This window comes from Scomber japonicus, chromosome 4 (assembly GCF_027409825.1).
Source record: "Scomber japonicus isolate fScoJap1 chromosome 4, fScoJap1.pri, whole genome shotgun sequence".
Lineage (NCBI taxonomy): Eukaryota > Metazoa > Chordata > Actinopteri > Scombriformes > Scombridae > Scomber > Scomber japonicus.
The window spans coordinates 21,267,374-21,288,248 of NC_070581.1; the positions used below are offsets into that span (position 1 = coordinate 21,267,374).

Genomic DNA, 20,875 nt, shown 5'->3' on the forward strand with positions numbered 1-20,875 from the left:
CAATCGATACTGTGTTAGTTAGCTTGTAGATGGACTCAGATATCTATCGTTTCACACACTCATGCACAGACCAGTCGGCAGCAGAATACTAAAAAACAGACGGATATAAGGTTGCAACTAATTATTTTTATCATCATAATCAATTAATCTGTCAATAATGTTTTCAAGTGATTGATTAATTGTGTCAAAATTGCTCATTAAAAATTTTCTCAGAGCCCAAGATGGCATATTCAAATTGATTATTTTGTCAGACCATCTGTCCAAAACCAAAAGATGTTTAATTTACAATGAGATAAAAAAGAGAGCAGCAGCAAATACTCACATTTGAGAACCTGTAACCAGTGAGTGTGTTATTCCATTTTTTTTGTGTTTTGGCAATCCAAACATAGTTGTCCAGAATTACTGAGTCACACCCAGTGGACTGATGTTTATAAGTGAGTGTCTATTGCCAGTAGTAGTGATGCATCTTTTTGGAGTGGTACATTCAGTATAAACCAGACCTTCATTAGCCTATGCAAATAAAAGTAACCTTTTTTTGTTCTATCTCAGCAGCTGGCAGCCTTCTCACACACGCACACAGACAAATGCCTGAGCCTTGAACTTCTTTTCACCCTCATTATCTGAGAGGAGAAACACAGATAATGCAGCACTATCATAAATACATCCTTTAATTTCCTCTGCAACATAGTAAATAGTAAATGAAGGCCTGCTGGAGGACAGCTTTGCTTTTGATGTTTTTTCCCACTTCCAGCACTAAACTTTTTGTGCCTTTGTGCTTTCTTCTGTCAGTTGTTATGATTCTGATAACTGACCAACAACCTGCAGTGGAGGTCTCACTTTGTGTCCGAACAGCAATATATTTAAGGACACAAAATCACTAATAAATGCAGAGCGCAACGAAAAAAAAGATTGGCAGGCAAATTATCTGTCTTTAGTGGGGCACGTCTTCATAGACAGATTTCAATTATCAGGGGACAGGCGTCAGCTTTATGAGCGTAATTAATACGACATATATTTCTAAAATGACCCCTGAACTCCAGAAGTGCCAGGGGGAGTCAGAGAAGAAGCTGAGGTGTGTGTGTGTGTGTGCGTGTGTGTGTGTGTGCGTGTGTGCGTGCGTGCGTTTGCGTGTGTCAGAGAGTCAGGGATTCTATGAGCATGATTTAAGCCCTTTTAATATGTAAGGAGATATAAGTGGAATTGTCAGTTGTTATTTAGGACACTGACCTATATTGGTTGAGGACAGCAATGCCTCCAGCAAAGTGCCACTAGTAGTCAATTCTCTGATCTTATTAGCTTCCTGTACATCACACGTAATGTACCAAAGCCTTAGAAAAGAAAACTACCAGTCAAAGTGATTTAAGATCAGCCCATGATCGGCAGATATGAGTATGCATATTACTCATAGTCCTTATCTATAGTTAGTCTGTACAGCAACAATCCCAAGCTTTGATGTATATTCAGTAAAGGTATTCAGTTTGAAATCTCTGGTGTTTTGGATTGTCTCTTCGCTGTTTTTAAGTGTGCGTTGCAGCTAAAAGTAGCTACAGTGTGTCAGTTGTACTGTGTGGTTTTTATCCCTGAGGTGATAGCACGTTTTTAGATCAAAATCCAATTTCATATTGTTTCTGTCATCATCACCTCCACATGTTTGTGTTTTCGCTGACTACATTTCTTTGATGAAAATACTTGTAGAAGAGCTACACTCTTTTTCTCTCTGTCACATGTGTGCACACACACACACTCACATGTTACAAACAGGTGACCAATTACAGAAAAACCTCATTAAATGCATCATAAGGATTTAAATGCTTCTGTAGAATGCTTTACTGGTCACTTACTGGGTTTTCAGACCAAAAAACAAAACAAATGTAAGAGGCTGCATTATTCTGGGCGTGTTGCTTCAGGTACCAGCGAGACAATGAAATACAATCCAGGGGCCTATGGATACAGGCTGTCCATAAGCTTGCAATTCCCCCCTCCATATCAGAGCCTGAGGTACACAACAATGATCATGAGCACCACTGAATGCTAATACAAGAGGAAGCCAGAGAGTTATATTTCTGATAGCAGGCAGCAAATGAGAGAATATCATTAGGAAGAGTGGTGTTTCATCCCTACTGTTACATTCCACAGGCTTGGAGAATCTTTGCCAAGGAGCACTGAACCAGAGAGCAGCTGGTAATGGTTCAACAGCTCTCTAAGACATTGTGTGTTGTTTTTTTTCCCTTTAATTTGTCAAATCGTTGCTTTTACCTCGGCCTCAAGCCTCCTCTGCTGTGATATGTTAGCTGAACTACATTTGAGTCAATCCCAGACCACAGCAGTAATCTCCACCTGTCATAAAAATGAAACAAACGTGCATTCATGCATAGATATTAACTCACACATGCATGCGCTCGGTGCACACATTTAAAGGAAAAACACACACGGACACACACACCCATACAGTTCAATTAAAATACAGGGTGTGCCCCCCTGCTGTTAGCACCATCTTGTGTTTGACACTGGCTTTATACATATGCTAATTCACCTCCATTTCACCACCACTGTAATAGATGGGGTGAGACCAGGAATTAGATACTAAAGAAAAAAAGCTGAGTGAGAGAGAAGCACAGAGAAGAGTTGTGTATCTTATCTAGCCCACACAGAGACAGACCCATTACCTTTTCTACTAGACTCCACACCTGTGTTTCATTCATAAATAAAACATTTAATCTACATCTGCATGAACTTCACTAAAGGCCAAATATATTGTACAAATGAAAAACGAAATAAAACCTAACTGATAAAGATGTAAAACCTCCAAACTGCACATCCTCTTTGTATCTTGTATAATTGTATCAACTAAGCTAAGTTATAGGTTGAGTGAATGTTATATAAATAGCCACCATGGCACACAGTCATTTCCCCCTTGGGTTCTGTGTTTGTGTATCCAGCATGCATGGAGGGCAACGTGCCCGACGCTGTTTTAATTGGCATGGCAGAGTGCCAAATGATGGATGGATGGCTGGGTGGGGAGAGACTGTGGCTCAGTCCCTGTCTCTCACTGGGTCTGTTTCTGAGTCGATGACAGCCATCTGCCAGTTCCACAGGCTATTCTCAGCACTGTGTGTTTTCCTGCACGTCTGTCAGAGTCACCCGTGTGCTCGCTCTGCTGTGTTTGTGCGTACAAGCTACTATATGTACACACTACAAGCCCTGTCAACTCCAGCAGTTGCACACACAAATATTAATGTGGGTTAGAACATGATTGGCTTGATATTATTTATAGTTTGCTATCAGCAGCTTAAATATGGTGGTGTTAAAACCTGTAATAACTGTTTGTTTTTTTCCTGGCCACTTCATCAGCAGTGAACTGACTAAATTGTGCTAACAGGGCAGTTATCATAATCAAGTAACATTTAACTTAATGCTGACTCAGTGTGAGTCCTGGACCTGGGCAGAGCATCAGATGAGCAAACTATTAATCACAGCTGCCAATCAACACTCACAGGACAGACATCAAAGCTACTAAAAGTCAAATCTTATTAAAGGAGCACTAATTTCCAAAATGACCACCAGCAAATTATGAGAAGGCCCATTTTTTATATAAAATAATTATTGACTTTTAAGAGAGAAGCTGACTTTATTTGAAGAGTCAGTTGGAGCATCTAGTGGTTGTTGGATGCAATGCACATGGGCTTCAGTATCAAGCTCACCTGATAAATGTAACACTCACTCTCCTTTTTTGGGTCTCTGCCTGCTCCTGGGTGAAATATCTGCCTCTCTTGTGACTTAATTCTCCACTATGTTCACTAGTTTGTCACTAACTTGTCTGTTTGCCGTTCAGTGCTGGAAAGATAGTGTACTGTGGGATTTTTTTAGTTGGGTTTCCCGCCTCCTGTGACCAAAAATGATGCTAAAGAGAGTGAGACTGAGCCAATGCACTAAAGAAAACAATGCTATAAAAGATGTTGTAAAGCTCTTTAGAGCTGAGGGGAGCTGCAGAGCCGGGTGATAATCCTCTGCAGGTTCACACATCATCATTTGATCTATTTTCATTATAAAGACATAACTAAGACTTATTTTAATTTTAAATTAATTGTTTGCTCAATTAATCACAAATTGTTTCAGCTCTTGCAATGTTCGTTGCACAATCTTGCATTATCCACCCACTGATGGGTCCCCTGACAATACAAAGCCATCATCTCTTAAATAGAGGCTGTGTCCCCACAAAACTCACTCTTTTCTAAATGTTCTGTATTGACATACATACTATGTATAAACTGCACACTGTCAGCTCTGTGTAGTCTAACCTCTCTTGTTTGCTTGTGTGTTCACAGCTCCTGGGCTTCGTGTACGCCTGTTATGTTGTCAGCGCTATCACTGAGGAGGAGGACAGCTGTGAGTCGCCTCACCTCACATCTACACACAAACACACACACGGACACACAGTCACTCTTGAAACAGAGCCATTCAACAATGAATGAATCACACCCAGACCCACTCATACAGATGAGATGGAAAACACGGGAGTTGAGGAGAACAGGGCCACATCTTTCTTTATTTCCCTCTCTTCACTATCCCACCCTACATTTTCACCACTTCTGGTCTCCCTGTCTCCCTCCTCTCTCCTCCCCCACGCCAGCTGGGATCTCTCTCTCTCCCTTCACAACCAAAGAAAGCCATGTGCTCCCTCTGCACACCTCCTTCAGCCCATTTCTTCCCTTTCTCTCGCTCTTTCACATGTACCCTAGTCGCCTCGTCTCTCCTCCTCATCGTTCTGTGTGGTCCTCGCTGTTGTTGTAAACCTGTTATTCGCCTCCTTTAATGTACTCTGGCTTTCACTTTTCTCACTTTCTTCTCTCCATGTGCCCCTTGTTTGTCGTTCCAGCTGTCTGTTTCCTGGGTGGGGTGGGTGTTTTTATGAGCCAGGATCGCACCTCCCCCACTCTCTTGTTCCCAAACACACACACACACACGCACACGCACACACCTTCCCTGGTCATGTCTGTCTATCTTGCAGCTTGTCAAACATGTCCGTCCTTCCTTTTGAAGTGGCTCCTCACTGTGTGCCATCTTGTTATTCTAGCTCCTGTCTGTGTCAGTGTATGTTGGCATGTGTAAACCTCTTACACGGTGTTAGATGAGGACAAGTGCTAGCATCTTTTTCTGTCATGCATAAAGCACTCTGAAAAAAAGGTGTGGGAAAAGACAGCGGGGGGTCATGAAATGAGTCATAAGAGAAAACGGAGAAACCAGACACGGACACGGACACGTGATAAGTGTCCCAGCTGCTGTGACCTCATAGGCAGCAGGTCAGAGGTCCTTCTGGAGGTTAGCCAATCAGAGGGAAGGAAATATTTGACATCTAGGGTCCATGGGAGTCATAAATATCTGATTAGTGATGTCCACATGCATGAGAATGTACCTTGTGAATTTTAGCTAATGCTTGTAAACTAAATGGAGAGAGGCCTGGGTGCTAGATCTGTAATGGCTGAATGGACAAGCTCTCTTTGTGAGGATTAGCTGAGACTTTATGGAGTTTCTCTGGTATACAGCATGTATTTATGCACATACGCTTGTTAGAATACTAATTATGAAGCATATGGATTCTGGCTGTAATCATGTCAGACGCTTTTGTGAGATACCCAAAGTCTAATTAGATTTTAAAACAACGTAATGAACAAAGCACTACAGGCACTAATTGCATCTTAAACAGCAGTCTCTTGTAATTCAGGGGAATTCTGATGTGGTTTCTTTGTGTTTTCATGTAGACCAGTGGCACAAAAGTCCAAGCACTTCTTCGGTGGTCACATACCAGAGATTCACTGGCTGTGAGTGGTTAGCATCACCACCCAGACGATTTCCCCCCCAGCTCTGGGCAGTACCACTTAATCACCAGTCACCCCTAAGTAATCCCTGGAGGGCAATACCATTTCAGCAGGAGAGTCAAAAAGAAAAAAAACTTCTTTTTTTTCCCTTTTATTTTTGCTCCATTCACTCCGTGCCTGGATAATTGGTGCAGATTGTGTTTGTTTAAAATCATAGCGGGTAGTCATCCTTTCACCACAAAACAAGATAAAAATAACAAGAAAGCAATAAGGAATAAGGGGGAGAAAAAAATAAATCTTGGGGTCAAAACGGAACATGGTGTGATTTTTATTGGTTTTAATTATGTTCTAGTATTTCTCTGATCCGGGCTGTGCCAGGGTAAAACGCTGCTACATCGCTTCCAACTACTCGCTCTTTGTTATTGTAATCAGCCCTTTGCCTGCATGCGCACACACACACATTCACACTTCTTTTTTTTTTATGCAGACACAGGCGCAGACACACACACACACACACACACACACACACACACACACACACACAAACACAAAAACCAGACAAGGCACTTTGCTGCTCTCGTTTTTTGCTCCTCTCATTTGATGTGTAGATTAAAGGAAGTTTCTGCATTGAGCTCCCTGGCTGCCTCAGCATCTCTCCTCCTACTCAGAACTTTTCCTTCTCTTTACTTCTCCCTCATATGCTTCTTTTCCCCGTTCCTGGCCTCTTCACAGGTAAATGGAATAATCACATATCAGAATCCAATTTTACTGTGTTTCATGAAATCTTGGCTCTCTCCTTCTCTCTCTCTCTTTTCCCATCTCTTCTTGCTTCTGGGCTTTAATGAGGTGTGCTTGTGAAAAGTTAGAGGTCTCTGGTCACTCGTTGTATCAGCCTCATTAAGTGCTTTGCTGGTCAATAACTTCCACAGTTGATTGCACCTTGCAAAGAGAAGAAAGGTAGGAAGAGTCCTTGGGGGAGACAGAGAGAGAGTGGGGAAAGACAGGAAGAGGAGTACGTGAGGGGAGCAGTGGGAGGTGTTTGTCAGGAGCAAGCTGAAGAGGGGGGAAAAGGAGACAGGGTAATATGCAGGAACAAACAACACCAGACAAGATGAGCTTTTCGCGAATAAGGAGATAAGACAGGAATTCCTCTCACGCTGAGCACTCTCTCACTCTCTGGGGAGAGGGATGAGTTAGATTTGAGTGCTCAGACTTGCATAAAGAATAGCAGAATGATACACAAATGTCGTGCGCACGCAAGAAGCAATGGACAGAATAACAAGCATCATGTACCATCAGCTCAGGGTTTGACATGGCTTTCAGGCTTTTTAACTGATACTGTGTGTGTGTGTGTGTGTGTGTGTGTGTGTGTGTGTGTGTGTGTGTGTGTGATATCCCTTTTGATGTGACTTCATCCCTTCCTCTGTCATTTTGTACATGTATGTTTCTATACACTGCCAGTGCTTGTGTGTGTGGTGAATATTTAGCACTGTGTCGCTGTTGGAGTGTAGGTGTTTGTGTGTGAATTTGTTACAGAGTTATCGCTGGTGAGCAGACACATCGTTAGAGTGAGTGGTGGGGAAAATCCTCTTTGTAAAGTAGGTCATGGAGTTAGCTGCCTAGCGCCGGGATAAGCTTGCTTTAGCATGTCTGCTAATTATGCTGCTCTGTGCTGAGTCACATCCCCAGAAAATCCACCACAGCAGGCAGAGAAACTGGAGGAATGGACAGGTAGCTGGGTGGATGATGGGTGGGTGACAGGTGATCCTCAGGTTGTGTAAAAAGGTGAAATAATGAAAGACGTCACACTGTGTTTTCACCTCATAACATTCATTAAAATGATATCAAACAAGTACACGTTCAAAGATTGCGAACACCTGTGATTGTACCTGTGCCTAAGAAACCCAATCCAAGCTGTCTGAATGATTATAGACCTGTGGCTTTAACATCTGTCACAATGAAAATATTTGAACGCTTGGTTTGTAACCATCTGTCCAGTATCTCTCTAGAACCATATCAGTTTTCATACCGCGCTAACAGGTCTGTTGATGATGCTGTTTCTCTGTGTTTACATTCTATTCTGCAATAGAGGGTCCTGGTAACTATGCAAGAGTTCTTTTTATTGATTACAGTTCAGCTTTTCATACGATTCTACCATCTAGACTTCATGATAAGCTCCTTCATATGGGTGTTGATCAGTCATTGTGCCGGTGGATATTGGATTTTTTAACAGGGAGAGTGCAGGTCGTTAAGTGCAACAACAAAACATCAAAACCCCTGACTGTCAGCACTGGGGCCCCCAGGGGTGCGTTCTGTCCCGTCTCCTGTTCTCACTGTACACTAATGACTGTATCTCACATCATCAATCAGTTAAATTGATCAAATTCGCTGATTACACTACAGTAGTGGGTTTAATTACCACAAATGAGGAATCAGAGTACAGAAACCATATCTCATCTCTGCTAGACTGGTGCAGTGCAAACAATCTGGAACTCAATGTTGGTAAAAACAAGGAAATGGTTGTGGACTTTCGTACTAAACATGAGTACCACCCACCCTTGACTATCAACAAAAAGTGTAGTGGGTACACAGCTTTAAGTTTCTGGGAGGACCATCATGTCCACCTTGAAATGGAAGGACAATACTTGTATGATTTTAAAGAAAGCTCACTAGAGAATATTCTTTTGACTGTAGAGGAGGAGAAGCAGCTGAACAAGGTGGTGCGCACCGCATCAAAAATCACTGGGTGTAAGGTTCCATTGCTCTCAGAAATCTACAAGGCCAGGTTGCAGAAAAGAGGCCTAAAGATTTTAAGGGACCCCTCCCACCCAGCTAACTGCCTACTGGACTTTCTCCCCTCTCATAAAAGACTGAGAAGCATAAAAGCACGTACCCCCAAGCTGTACGACTTTGTAATAGCCAATAGTTTTATATATGATTTAAATTATTATTGTTTATTGCATTGTGCACTTTAACATGCATTATGCACTTCATTCAGCTGCTGCTGCTTTCCCTCAGCAGGTGCCTTAGTACTGTTTTTCTATGTCCGCGATGCCGTGACGCGTAGTTAGGATTTTTTTGAGGTGGAATGCTGAGAGTGAATGTTGGTGTATTTGTGAGACCCACTGAAACAAATTCCAATCGACTATGTCGACATGGCAATTAAATATTGAATCTTGAATTGAATCTTGAATCTTTCACATACAGCATTTTGAGCACAGATATAAATAATAAAATTAACAATGGATCTATTTACCTGCTTCAGTTTCCTGGTTCTGGTATTATGCATGTTGACTCTCTGTCAAACTGTTCATGATTAATGAATGAATGAATTTTATTATTGTGTCATACATATAAAAGCATGCTCAGCCTGCCTAGGCTTACAACACAACATAAATTCAAACAAGACAGAAGCAGAGTGTAGCATTGTCAAACAACACAGAGAGAAACTAAACAGCTGAAGCATTTTTCAGATCATCAATAACCTAATTTTCAAGGCTTTTAAGATAAATTCAAGTTTAAACACATCAAACAGCCATTCCAGTTTTTCTTCATCTGAACTACACAACATTTCAGCGTTTTGTCGAGCAATTTCATAGAACAGTAACTCTCCTAAGTCATTATAATTGGTGCAGTATAACAGAAAATGGGACTCATTTTCCACTTCACTCAAATTACACAGCTCACACAATCTGTTGGAATATTTTTGAATCGACCAACCTCAATGTCCAGAGGAAGAATAGCAGCTCTCAACTGTGTAACCAGCTTCTAGAAAAATGAGATATAACATAATTCAGCATAATTTTGACTGTGACAGAACGTTTTTCTTCAAATGTCAGTCAATGCTTATTTTTGACATCACAGCACAGCACAGATTATTCCTCCTTAAAACTCAAGTCAAAATGTCTGGTGTGAAAAAATAACAAATAAATTACACAGCAAAAATATCCTCTAACGTCATTGTTTTGTTTGTTATTAAGTCTATAAAATATTATTTGATTATGAGAGATTTTCGATCGATTTTCTATTCAAATATATCATATAGAATCTTCTGATTACTAGCGCACAAAATAATAAACTGTTCTAATGACAGTTTGACTTTTACATCATTGTATTTGTACCAATAGTCCATCCACACAGGTGATTCTATCTGATGATTCCTGATAAGACCTCTTTGACTGAAATCTCCCTCACTCTCCTAATACTGATGTTGCATTTCTGCTGGCGGGATAAGTTACACCTATGTCATTATTATTCTAACATGGAGTTTGGTGACATTATGTAAAACCACAAATTAATGAATTAGTGAACGAGTCAGTGAATGACTGAATATCACAATTATTTACAGAAAAAGGTCAGCACTGGACATCATATGATGAATTAGAGATTTGTAATTATATATACATATATGTATATATATATTTCGATTAATATTTCGATCAAACACTTTTGGCGCCTGCACTTCTGAAATGAATCCAGGAGAGAAGATGAAGAGAGAGATGTGGTATAGCAGAACTGAGCTAACCACAAGGAGCCCCCCCAAAATATTGTTCATGTGTTTGTCTTTGTGTGTGTGTGTGTGTGTGTGTGTGTGTGTGTGTGTGTGTGTGCGTGTAAGAGACAGACAGTGAGAGAGAGACCAAAACTCAGTCTCCTATCTCATCTCTTCCAGCTTAACAGACAGGTTCTGAAATCTTGAACTGTCTATCTGCCCTTTATCTCCTGTCTGTCTTTGTCTCTCCTTGTTTTTCTCAATCGTCCGCACACTAGACTCCTTTATTCTCTCCCAACCGTGTCGCTCCCTCCTGGTCTTTTTCCCTTTATCTCAGTGCCTGTGTTTCATTCCACTGTCAGGTTGCCAACCCCTCACACACACAGAGACAAATACACACATCCACACAGACGTGTAGATGCAGCACTGCATTGTAAATTGTCTCTGGTTCAGTCCTGGTCCCCTGATTTCAACCATTTTCCACTTGAGCTGAACCATAATCATCTTACATTACTCCCTGCTTGTTTAGGGGCACCGCATAGATGCCTTAACTGTTGACCTACATACCTTTCATTTTCTTGCGTGTGTCCACACAAGTGAAAACCAGCTTGATTCCTCTGCCTGGAAAAAAACTGAACTAGCCCCTTTTTACTGTTAAAGAGTCACATGCAGTTCAACTTCTGTTTCCAAGGACATCATCCATATTAGAGAAGACAAATTAAATGCACTGTTTCATGCTGAAAATGTTCCATCCTAACTGGTGTTTTCAGATTTGCCATCCACTCTGAAATACCAGAACACTAGAAAAGTGAAATCATCTTTTGAGACCACTTCAGCTTTTCACATTCATTTTCAAAGTGTTGTTTGCTGTTTACAGAGAATGCTTAAAGAACAGATTGCCTCAGCAAGTCCCAACAACGTGGAGTGCATCATAATCTGTTCTTATATCTCATATAGTGTGTGGGTAGTGGTATTTAGAGGCACCTGTTAACCAGCCTTCAGATTTACTGTAACATGGTGGATACGCAGAGATCTCCCTATGCTAATTATGACATATGTGACAGAATTTGTCTTTTAGTTTTCAATAGATCCTGTCATGAACTGGACTCTCTGATGTCTCACAAGTGGAAAATATGACTTGTTTGTAGCACTAGATGAAAACTCATGAGATCACCAAAATCATTAAGATTCATCCTCTGGAGAACATCTGTGTGAAATTTCATGTAAATCTACAGTATGCATGTTGTCATGATATTTCATTGGGGACCAAACTGACGGATAGACTGACAGACCAGCATTGCCATCCCCCTGAGCTGCTCGTGTGTCTAAAAGCGGCAACCATCATTATCATCTCACTGTATTCCTCAGCACAGTTTATCATTGCAGGGAATGGATTCCCACCTGCTTATAATGAGAAAATCACTGGTACAGAAAAGAGCAGGGATGAGGTCTTTGTGTGTGTGTGTGTGTGTGTGTGTGTGTGTGTGTGTGTGTGTGTGTGTGTGTGTGTGTGTGTGTGTGTGTGTGTGTGTGTGTGTGTGTGTGTGTGTGTGTGTGTGTGTGTGTGTGTGTGTGTACCTGGTGTGAAGATGAAACGGACAATCCCAGTTTAACCAGGGCAGGGTCAGAGGAAGGGAACATGCCCCCCCCCCCCTCCATCGCCCCCCGTGGCTCTCTGCAGTCATCCTGCCTACCTATCAGCATTCAGCAGACCACCCTGCCTCCTCTTATCAGGATGGAACTGATTTGGCCTTACAGAAGTTTCCATGGATGGATTGTGTCTGTCCCCCCTCCTGCACAGCTGTCAAGGAAGTAACAGATCTGCCCATTTTTATTTTCAGCGTCCTGAACTCAAAGTTGCTATTTGTTTGGCATCTTTTTCCACTGAATCAGGTTCAAAATCAGTTTCACCCTCTTACACTGTTTACAGAAGGATCACAGCTCCTGTACATACTGACCTCTTTCACATGCACTCCTTCAACCTAATCTTGCTGGCCTGCTGTCAGTCGGACAGACAGGCGTGACGCACCCCTGTCCTCCCCTCTCTTTCGCCGCTCTCTCCCACTCGGCTTTTGTGTCCCCTCAAGAGCCGCAAGCCTCTCCCTTCATCACCAAAATATGTCTCTTCATCTGTGAAAAATACACAGTGCTTTGGTACCAGCATGTCCCCCTATCTCTCTCTCTCTCTCGCTCATCTGCACCTCACCCAAAGTCTGAACTCTTAAGTGCGAAAATAAACAGAAGGGGTTGAACATTCAGTTTGTGGCTGAAGGTCACCTCTGTTTCAGAGCGATAAAAAGGCTTAGGCTATTTTGACAGCTGGCCAGATTTCACCTGTTCCCGAGCTTTCCCTCCGGCTCAAGGCAAAAGCACAGATGAAAAAAGTTAGAGCAGAGATCTTGGGGTTTTTTTGTTGGACTTTTTGTCAAAGTTAAAACTAAAAAAAGACTTACAGCTTGTACTGTTCTTGGCAAGCTGCCTACCTTCCAACATCGTTGCATTACATCTGTTCCCACTGTGTCTTCTGTTTCCATTTCATTCATCATTTAGCTTGTACTTTTATCTTTTGTTGTCCTTTTGTTTATTCTTATTGTCCATCTTTTGATTTACTCCATAATTTATGTGTTTTTAATTTGATGTGTTTTCAGTCGATTTTATTGGTGGATTTGACCCATTCCCACTCTACCATGTCAATGAGAAACCATCCCATCTCCTCTTAAAGCCCATGTACCTGTAAGTATGAATGTGCTGTCATCCAATCATATGTCCGTTTAAATGTGACTGTAAGAGCATGTGAATATTCACATTATCCATTGATTCATTTTTATTTCCTGCAAATACTCCTAACTGTTTCCTCCTCAAGGTTATATTTCCCATTTTTCTCCCCTCAAACTATACATTAATCAGAATAATTTGATTAGGATCCAGGAAGTTACAACACAACACTTGCTAGTAGAGATGACAAAGTTGGTTTCTTGTTCATTATCTAGAGGTTTGAATCATGTCAGGGGAGTACTACTCTCTGAAACATGCTACATCCTGTCAGAGGGCTTTAGGGAACATTAAGGCCTCTCATGATATCTTTTGCTGGTATGTGTGTGTAGTGTGTGTATGTCCGTGTAGATGCACATGGAAAAAAAACCCATACAAAATTCTGTTTAAAATTGGACTCATCAATGAAGTTGTGCAGGGAACTTAATAACAATAAGCCTGGTAAGTCATGTAATAATTCTCTGCCAACATGACATGAATATTCTATTAGACTCTTGACAGTTTAATCAGCTCTGTCTCTAATGGGAGGAAGTTTTCGTTTCCCCTACCTACCGGGAGTTATGTGCTGGATAAATTCATCTAGGATGGTGTGTGTGTGTGCGGGTGTGTGAGTGTGTGGGTGCGTGTCTGTGCATTGCCCAACAAGAAGTAAGGACCTTGCTTTTTCTGTTTCTGTTCCCTCCAGGTCTACGTAAATAGGAGCGTGTCCAGGAGGGAGGTGACACAGCAAATTCCCACGGAGACAAAATGGCTGTTTTGACATAAGTGTCCCAGTGCGCTGGAGCACAGACATTCCTCCCCCTCTTGATTTCATCTTTTCAGTACTTTAAACATGTCATTTACTGGTGTGCTGCCCAGAAAAGGCAACACTTCTCAGTTAGGGTTCATTGTTTTCCAGGGAGGGATGACGGGTTCAGGGAACAGGGAGATTACAGTGTAACAAAGCCTCATATTGTGTATTTAGGGAAGTATCAATCATTTTCTTTGTCTTGAGTTCTCTGCTGAGGTCCCATTGCTGTGACCTGCCCATAAGGTTTAATACTGCCCAAGAACATGACTGTATAGAACACATACAGCATGTAAATCAAATTATGTATGTAATCAGGAGCTGCCCAGTATTCCCAGTCTGTGGTACTGTGTCTTAGAGGATGCAGTGATTTAGCATGTTATTGCTGGTTTGGCTCAGATCTTGGCCGGAGGGCTGAATTACAGTGGGGCCTGTGGAATGAGCTATTGTGCACAGCCTGTTTACTTTAGGCCAGGATCTGTGTGCATAAATACACAAGCAAGGCAGGAAGAGGCAGGGGGAGTGGAGAGGCGGAGGGAGAGGAGGGAACAAAAGAACCAAACCTACAGGGGCATCTGTCAAAAATAGAAAATGTAAATAATGAAACAAGGGGAAGAAAAATTCACAATTTAGAGTGTGATATGTGAACTATCATGATTGCAAATGAGTGTGTGAGAGGTGTTCAAACATGAGGAATGGCGTATGAGTCTTACATTTTATTTTTGGAGTCTTGTTATTGTGACTGTTTTCACCAACAGCCAAGTCATTGTTTCAGATGTGTCAGGTGTTTGTGTTAGACGATGTGCTGAAAGCTTTGTTTTCACTTCAGTTCTCATCCTCTAAACTGCTGGCAGAGCTGGCTGCTGACAGGGGTGATCATTACACACACTCGAGAAAAGGTTACACAGCATATTTTTAACTTGATGGAACAATAGGAATTGTTTTACTAGTCATATTGCAAACAGCAGTGTTGAATTGTATGGGTATGGTCTTCAGTGTAAACGTAGCATGGCGATACCTGAGCAGATCAGTTCAACAGTTAGGATTCTCAATGGTGATAGTCTCAATTGTGATTGTTTTATAGCATGTTTTTACAGGGTTTGTATTGTAATTATGTGTATAAACATATTAAAATGATGACAAAGTAGCAAAACTCTTCAACTAGCTACATATGAGCTGGTTATACTGTAACTGTAAGTCGTTTCCTGCTTACATCTCTTTCATTTTGACCCAGCAACATTTTAGACAAAAGTGCACACACGTGGGTCACATCTCCTGAACTGATTGGTAGCACTTTTCTTTGTGTTTCATAAATCAGAACTAAAGTCAGTCTGAGTCAGATCCCCAGTTGCTTCACTGTTTGTGAATCACTACAGCCCTCTGGTGTTCAAAGCGTTCATGTACAAAGTGGGGGTCAGCTCTTCTGTAAATCTCCATGTTTTGTTTTAAGCTATTCTTTTTTTTTGTTTGCAGATAACATTAAATCTCAAAACAGTATGTTATTTCTAATTCTCATGTTAGAGGAGTCAGCGCTTACTTACTGCATGTTTTCAAAGTTACACCTGCCCCCCTCACTCTAGATTAAGATATTTTGTCACCCACTAATCAGAATCCAGGACATATTTTGGTGCAGTCTGCTTAGCTTTTTTTTTTTTTTTTTTTTTTTATCAAAAAGTTACGAACAAAGAAGTTTTGTTCATTTTTGTCTGTTATCGACACCCAAAAATATCCTGCTGGGGGTCAGATTTCTCTCTGATATTAAATGTTCTTCACTGCCAGACAGAGAGTCCACAAACTGCAATGATTATGAAAATCAACTTGGACACGTGACCACTAATTTCAGTATGATGTGAATAAACTTTTTTGATCTGATTGGTCTCTCCTCTGTTGGCAAGATGCAATAATTTATATGTCATTATTGTCTTTATTGTTTAAAGTTTACAAACTCCTGGTAGTCAAAATTGTGTGTCTAGTAAAAAACACAAAGCACCTCATATTGTAACATAGTCACTATTAGTAGCAAAAGCTACTAAAAATCATTATGTAAGAACTAGTCTTCCTCTCAGTGCAATACAGCCTCTTCCTAAACGCCGGTGACTGGAATTAGTTTAAACCTGTTATGGTTGTGTCTGTGCTAGTCTCCACTGAAAAAGATTCCACCTCTTTGTAGATAATTCTTTTTCTTTGTATAGAAAGTGGAAAAGCTCTCTTTTTTTTGTATTTCTCTCTTCTATTTTGTGTCCAGTGTGGCCCTAAACCCCATGTGATCTGATTGTGTAATCCAAATTATCCAGAACTGTGCTTTGTGTTCATGTAAATAGGTGTTTATTAATAAAAGAATGTGCTCTTTTAATGATCTTGTGTGTCATCTTGTGTGTTGAAAACTGTCACTGTTAGTCCACATTAACAATGACCACACATTCACATATTTAACAGCTTAAAATTTTTATTATAGAAAATTATCTGTAAACTCTGACAACACAAGCAACCTGCAATAGCTAAAATAATGTTGATTTTCACCAGTGAAAGGGAAAATGAGTACAGATGAAAACTGAAGGTCACTCATGCAACACCTGTATAGGGGTGGCTTCTCACTACAGCCTTAGGACATGAAGGCACGAACGCTGCCTCTGATGACAGCTCTGCAGATGGGGCAGTGACGCAGGCTGGCAGCACAGTCACCGCACACCACCAGATGACCACAGGGGATGAAAACGATGGACACCAGCTTGTCCATGCACACTTTACAGGTCCTCTCTTCCTGCAGCTGCCTCAGGAGCTCTTCTGGAGTGGGGTCCTTCACTGTGAAAACGCAGGAAACGCATATTTCAAAACAGATAATTAAACTATTGTATAGAGCAATCATATGTTAGCAGTTCAATGCTGTAATTCATTATGCATTAAAAAAAACTGTTCCGGAGCATCGTTGTAGCCAAGTGGTGGTGCCTGGTTGGAGTCTGGCAGGGGACATTTGTTGCATTTCATACCCATTTCTCTCTCTCCCCTTATTTCCTGTCGGCCTCTCTGTCACCAACTGTCATATAAAGGCAAAAAAAAAAAACTGTTCCTCTTGCAAATTCTCTAAATGTTGACCTCTGACCTCTCTCTCTGATGGTTGTTTGTGTCCTCACACTCCCTGCACTGGAGCCTTGCCTCATCTCTGGCTCTGAGGGACAAAAATATGACAAGAAATCATACATTATGAGCTTAGGAATCCATGGTAACATAGATATTTGGGTTATTACTTGCTTCACATTACATTACAGGTTTACATATACAAATATACACAGTCAGAAATTACTAATTGGGTCTGAGAAAATTGGATTTGAAGAGTTTATTGTGTTACCTCTGCTCTGTGACCCCCTATGTCTGTCCTCCTCCTCTGCCTGCAGTACATCAGTGACCAGGTCAGACACAGAAGTGTAGTGTTGGCCTGTCAAAAGGTACTTGGTCTGGACCAGACTCTCTACCAGACTGGCTTCAAAACCCATCTGGAGCACAGTCTGCACCACAGGGGAAAGCATGACTGATGAAGCTCCCAGACCTCCAACCATATCTGGGAGAAATGCAAGGAAGGGAGAAGTGAGACAAGACAAGAGAAGAAGTCCAGGGACCAGACTCAACAAAAGGCAAAAACATCTATATACTGGATTTTAGGTTCCATTTTACACTACATGCTGTAATAAAAATCTATTTGATAAGTGGGAAAATAAACAGCGGCTTACCTTTGTCTGCCAAATATTTTAACATTTCATAGCACAGACCTCTTCTGTAAATCTGCTGAAATGGATTATAATTATGATTCTTTCATTGTATGGAATAATTGCCCTCTCATGACTGCCCTGCAACCATGAGCAACAGTCAAATGGTATCCATAGCACCCCCTAATAACTGCGATCCATTAGCTCAGGTAATTGTACATGCAGTTATTTCATTTTCAGCAGACGGGTAAAGAGAAGTTGTGAGTCCTGCATTCTACCTCAAATAGTCCATTCAGTGTCTAATTTGAGATTTTAAGTACTGCTGGTGCAAGGTAGACTTCTATCATTAAAGTGCATGTTTCAACCAAGGTGGTGCACCCAGGTTGATCTACAAATAATTCAATCAAGAGGTTAAAGCCTTTATTTTCGGCACTTGGCACATCCTGCAGTGCAAACTCGCAATGTTTGCACCACCTTTCACCTTGTCTTTGAACACACAAGAGTGGGTGTTGACACTTTGATGTTTTGCACCACAGGGTGCATAAATATGATTATTGGCATCAAAGCAGAAAGCTTATTACACATCATTCCTCACCTTGTTTAAATTTTATTTGACTTACCATTTCTGGAGCCAAAATCTCTGCCTGTGGAAGTCGGTGAGCCAACCTAGAAAAATAACCATATTGTGAATTTATACAATGAAAGCCATGAATGATTTCAATACAGTAATGACAAACTGTCATTTCTTAATGTGTGATGATGACGTCTGGCAAACCGATTTTACACTGAGCAGTTAAGAGGGATAAAGGTCCTCACCACAGTGTCACCCAGATGGAAATGAGCATCTTGTATGTTGCTGATATATTCCTGCCCCCTCGACTGGATTAAAAACTCACATCTGAGAACAATATAAAGATGCAATTTCATAATCCGCAAAAGCACAAATGCATAACAGAGAGCAAAGACACTGTAAAATAATTTGTCCATGCAAAAGGAGGCAAATAATGTATTCAATTGATGTATTTATATGAGCCTGTGATAAGCCCTGTTGTTACCGTGGAAACCATTTGGCATGTTCCTGCCAGGGGTCATCTCCTGGTTCCCAGTTCCTCAGCCCTCCATCGCAGTAGTAGCATTTGACGTTGTCGCCGTGACCTGACAGGATGTACGAGACTATGGTCAGAAGAGTCTAATGGTAAAGAGCCTGAAAATCTCTTAATACTCCCATTTTGTCCAGAATGAACTAACAAAATCAAGTTATTTATATGTCATTTTACTAGGAATCAATGTAATGTACTAAATACAACCTGTGAAATTAATATCTTTGACACAGTCTCAATAAACTAACATTATTGCCTTCACAAGACACGATGTTACTTTATTTGACTGCATTATGGGTTTTCATGATATTGTTTCCACACACTGTGTATTGCGTGACGCTGTGGGGACTCTACTTCTTTAGCAGCCCCAGCTTTGTCCAGGTTGTTCTGTCCACAACATCATGACTCAGCAGGACAATTGTACCATGAACTCGCTTACAAAGAGAGGTCACTCTAGCAGTGACTGGGTCAGTGCTGAATATTTCACTGATAATACTCAAATGTTGCTCACGAAATATTAAAGAAAGCAGATGATATGGGCATAAGGTTTTATAGTGAGAAAATGAGCACCTGTGTAGAAAAATCCTGCTCTGGCAAGAACATCTGGCTGGACCGAGGCTTCCGTGGGCCAGTTGTGGAAGGTGGTGAGCCGGGAATCCTCCGCCTCCATCTCAGGGTAGACTGCCTGTCCAGCTGTCCCCTGGTCGTCCATGGTCATCCTCTGGAGTTGACTCAACAGCTGGCCGTCCACAGAGTCAGAGGATCCAACCTGGAGTGGAATATTTCCCACAGCTTGACCCAGTATGAAACTGCAGGTGGGGAAATGCCTCCTGTGCTCAGCAGCTGGGCTGTCCCCATGTACCCAGGATCTTAAAATCCCACCACAGCAAAAACATTGGACTTTATCCCCAGGGCCTAGAAAGAAGAAACCCGCTTTGGCCAGGTCTCCAGATGTGACAGGTGCATCTGCCGGCCAGTTCTGAAAAGTTCGAAGTCTCTCCCCTTCCCTTCGCATCTGAGGCTCCTCAAGAATATGCAGCATAGTACTCCTGTCATCCGTCATTCTGTGGCATGTAGGCTTTCCTTTCTCTTTTTGTCCTGTGCCAGTCATCCCTTTTACGGTCCATAGTGGAGCGCGCACTGAAGGTGAGTGCAGCACACCAGCTGAAATAATATGATCAGCTGTGGGGGCCTGCACAGCGGCCTACAGGAGACTGCTTTCCAGAAAAGCCACCAAATGCCAGAATGTATGCTCATTGATCCTTGAATGAATGACAGCCTGAACATGCCATGTTGCTCCGCCTCTTAGGAATAAGGCTAACAATGTAAATCATTTCAGAGTGTGCTATTAACAGATATATGACTAACAAATGGATATAGCAGAGTTGTTAAAATTAACATTTAGCAGAAGGTCACTTTAAGCTTAACCTTTTAAATCATCTTAACCTATATACTGCTCAGGAATAGAGGGAATACTGTGTTGAAATCCATTTGTCCCAAATGGAAAAGCACCAAATGCCAGTAGACTTAATCTCATATAGGAAAGAAAACTTGACCTTTTAATGTATAACAAGCATAAAAGTGGCTTTTTCCCCCTGTAAATCCTACGGGTGTTGACTTTGACCTTTCCCTCTGCTGGGTGTTTTGTGCCTTCAAGGGCCTTTGTGATGTCTCTGTCTTCTGTACCTGAGTTTTTAACATTAATTGTGATGAAAGAGTTGATTACTTAATGATACAAATACAGTAGTATGCAGTGTGGTCTTTTACGCAAATTTGTATTTACCTTTTTTTTTGTGGGGGGGGGGGGGGGTTGTTAACAATTTTAGTTTGTTAACATTTGAAATGGGCAGTCAGGGAGGCATTGAGGTTGCAAATAGGATCAGACAAGGCCAAATATAATCTACACAAAATGGGAAATGACCTGCTCTTTAGTGTTTAGTGTAATAAATATTGAGTATCATAGCCAAGACCACGTCATTGTACGTTAAATAGCTAAATAGCTACAAGCCTTAAATTATATATTTGACCATTGACAGAGTTAGTGGGTTTTTGAACGCATCATTGCTGCCTCCTGCTGGTGGCAGAGAGTAACTACTTTAATTTTATGTTCTGCAGGCCACAAGTTAACCACTTCATGACAAGTAGTTCCTGTTTTTATATGTGTGTGTGTGTGTGTAAGAAGTTTGAATTTGACATTTGAAGAGGTC

At 41.3% G+C, this 20,875-nt stretch overlaps 2 protein-coding genes across 11 annotated transcripts in view; one reads left to right on the top strand and one right to left on the bottom strand.

The window, feature by feature from the left end:
* Positions 1 to 15,551, top strand: part of nkain4 (sodium/potassium transporting ATPase interacting 4) — an 85,149-nt gene extending 69,598 nt beyond the window's left edge. For all 10 annotated transcript variants that reach the window (XM_053317146.1, XM_053317144.1, XM_053317149.1 and 7 more), the window contains 3 exons: positions 4,326 to 4,386; positions 12,957 to 13,041; positions 13,766 to 15,551. In XM_053317146.1, the coding sequence (XP_053173121.1) occupies positions 4,326 to 4,386; positions 12,957 to 13,041; positions 13,766 to 13,775 (156 nt within the window). In that variant the 3' untranslated portion in view covers positions 13,776 to 15,551. The remainder of the gene's footprint in view (positions 1 to 4,325; positions 4,387 to 12,956; positions 13,042 to 13,765) is intronic.
* Positions 15,552 to 16,455: 904 nt separating this feature from the next.
* Positions 16,456 to 19,935, bottom strand: birc7 (baculoviral IAP repeat containing 7). The gene is made up of 7 exons (XM_053317141.1): positions 19,239 to 19,935; positions 18,624 to 18,723; positions 18,385 to 18,466; positions 18,189 to 18,234; positions 17,214 to 17,423; positions 16,968 to 17,033; positions 16,456 to 16,669 (listed from the first exon to the last, which is right to left on the bottom strand). The coding sequence occupies exons 1-7, from the start codon at positions 19,777 to 19,779 to the stop codon at positions 16,470 to 16,472; spliced, it is 1,245 nt and encodes a 414-aa protein (XP_053173116.1). The 5' UTR covers positions 19,780 to 19,935; the 3' UTR covers positions 16,456 to 16,469.
* Positions 19,936 to 20,875: the final 940 nt, after the last annotated feature.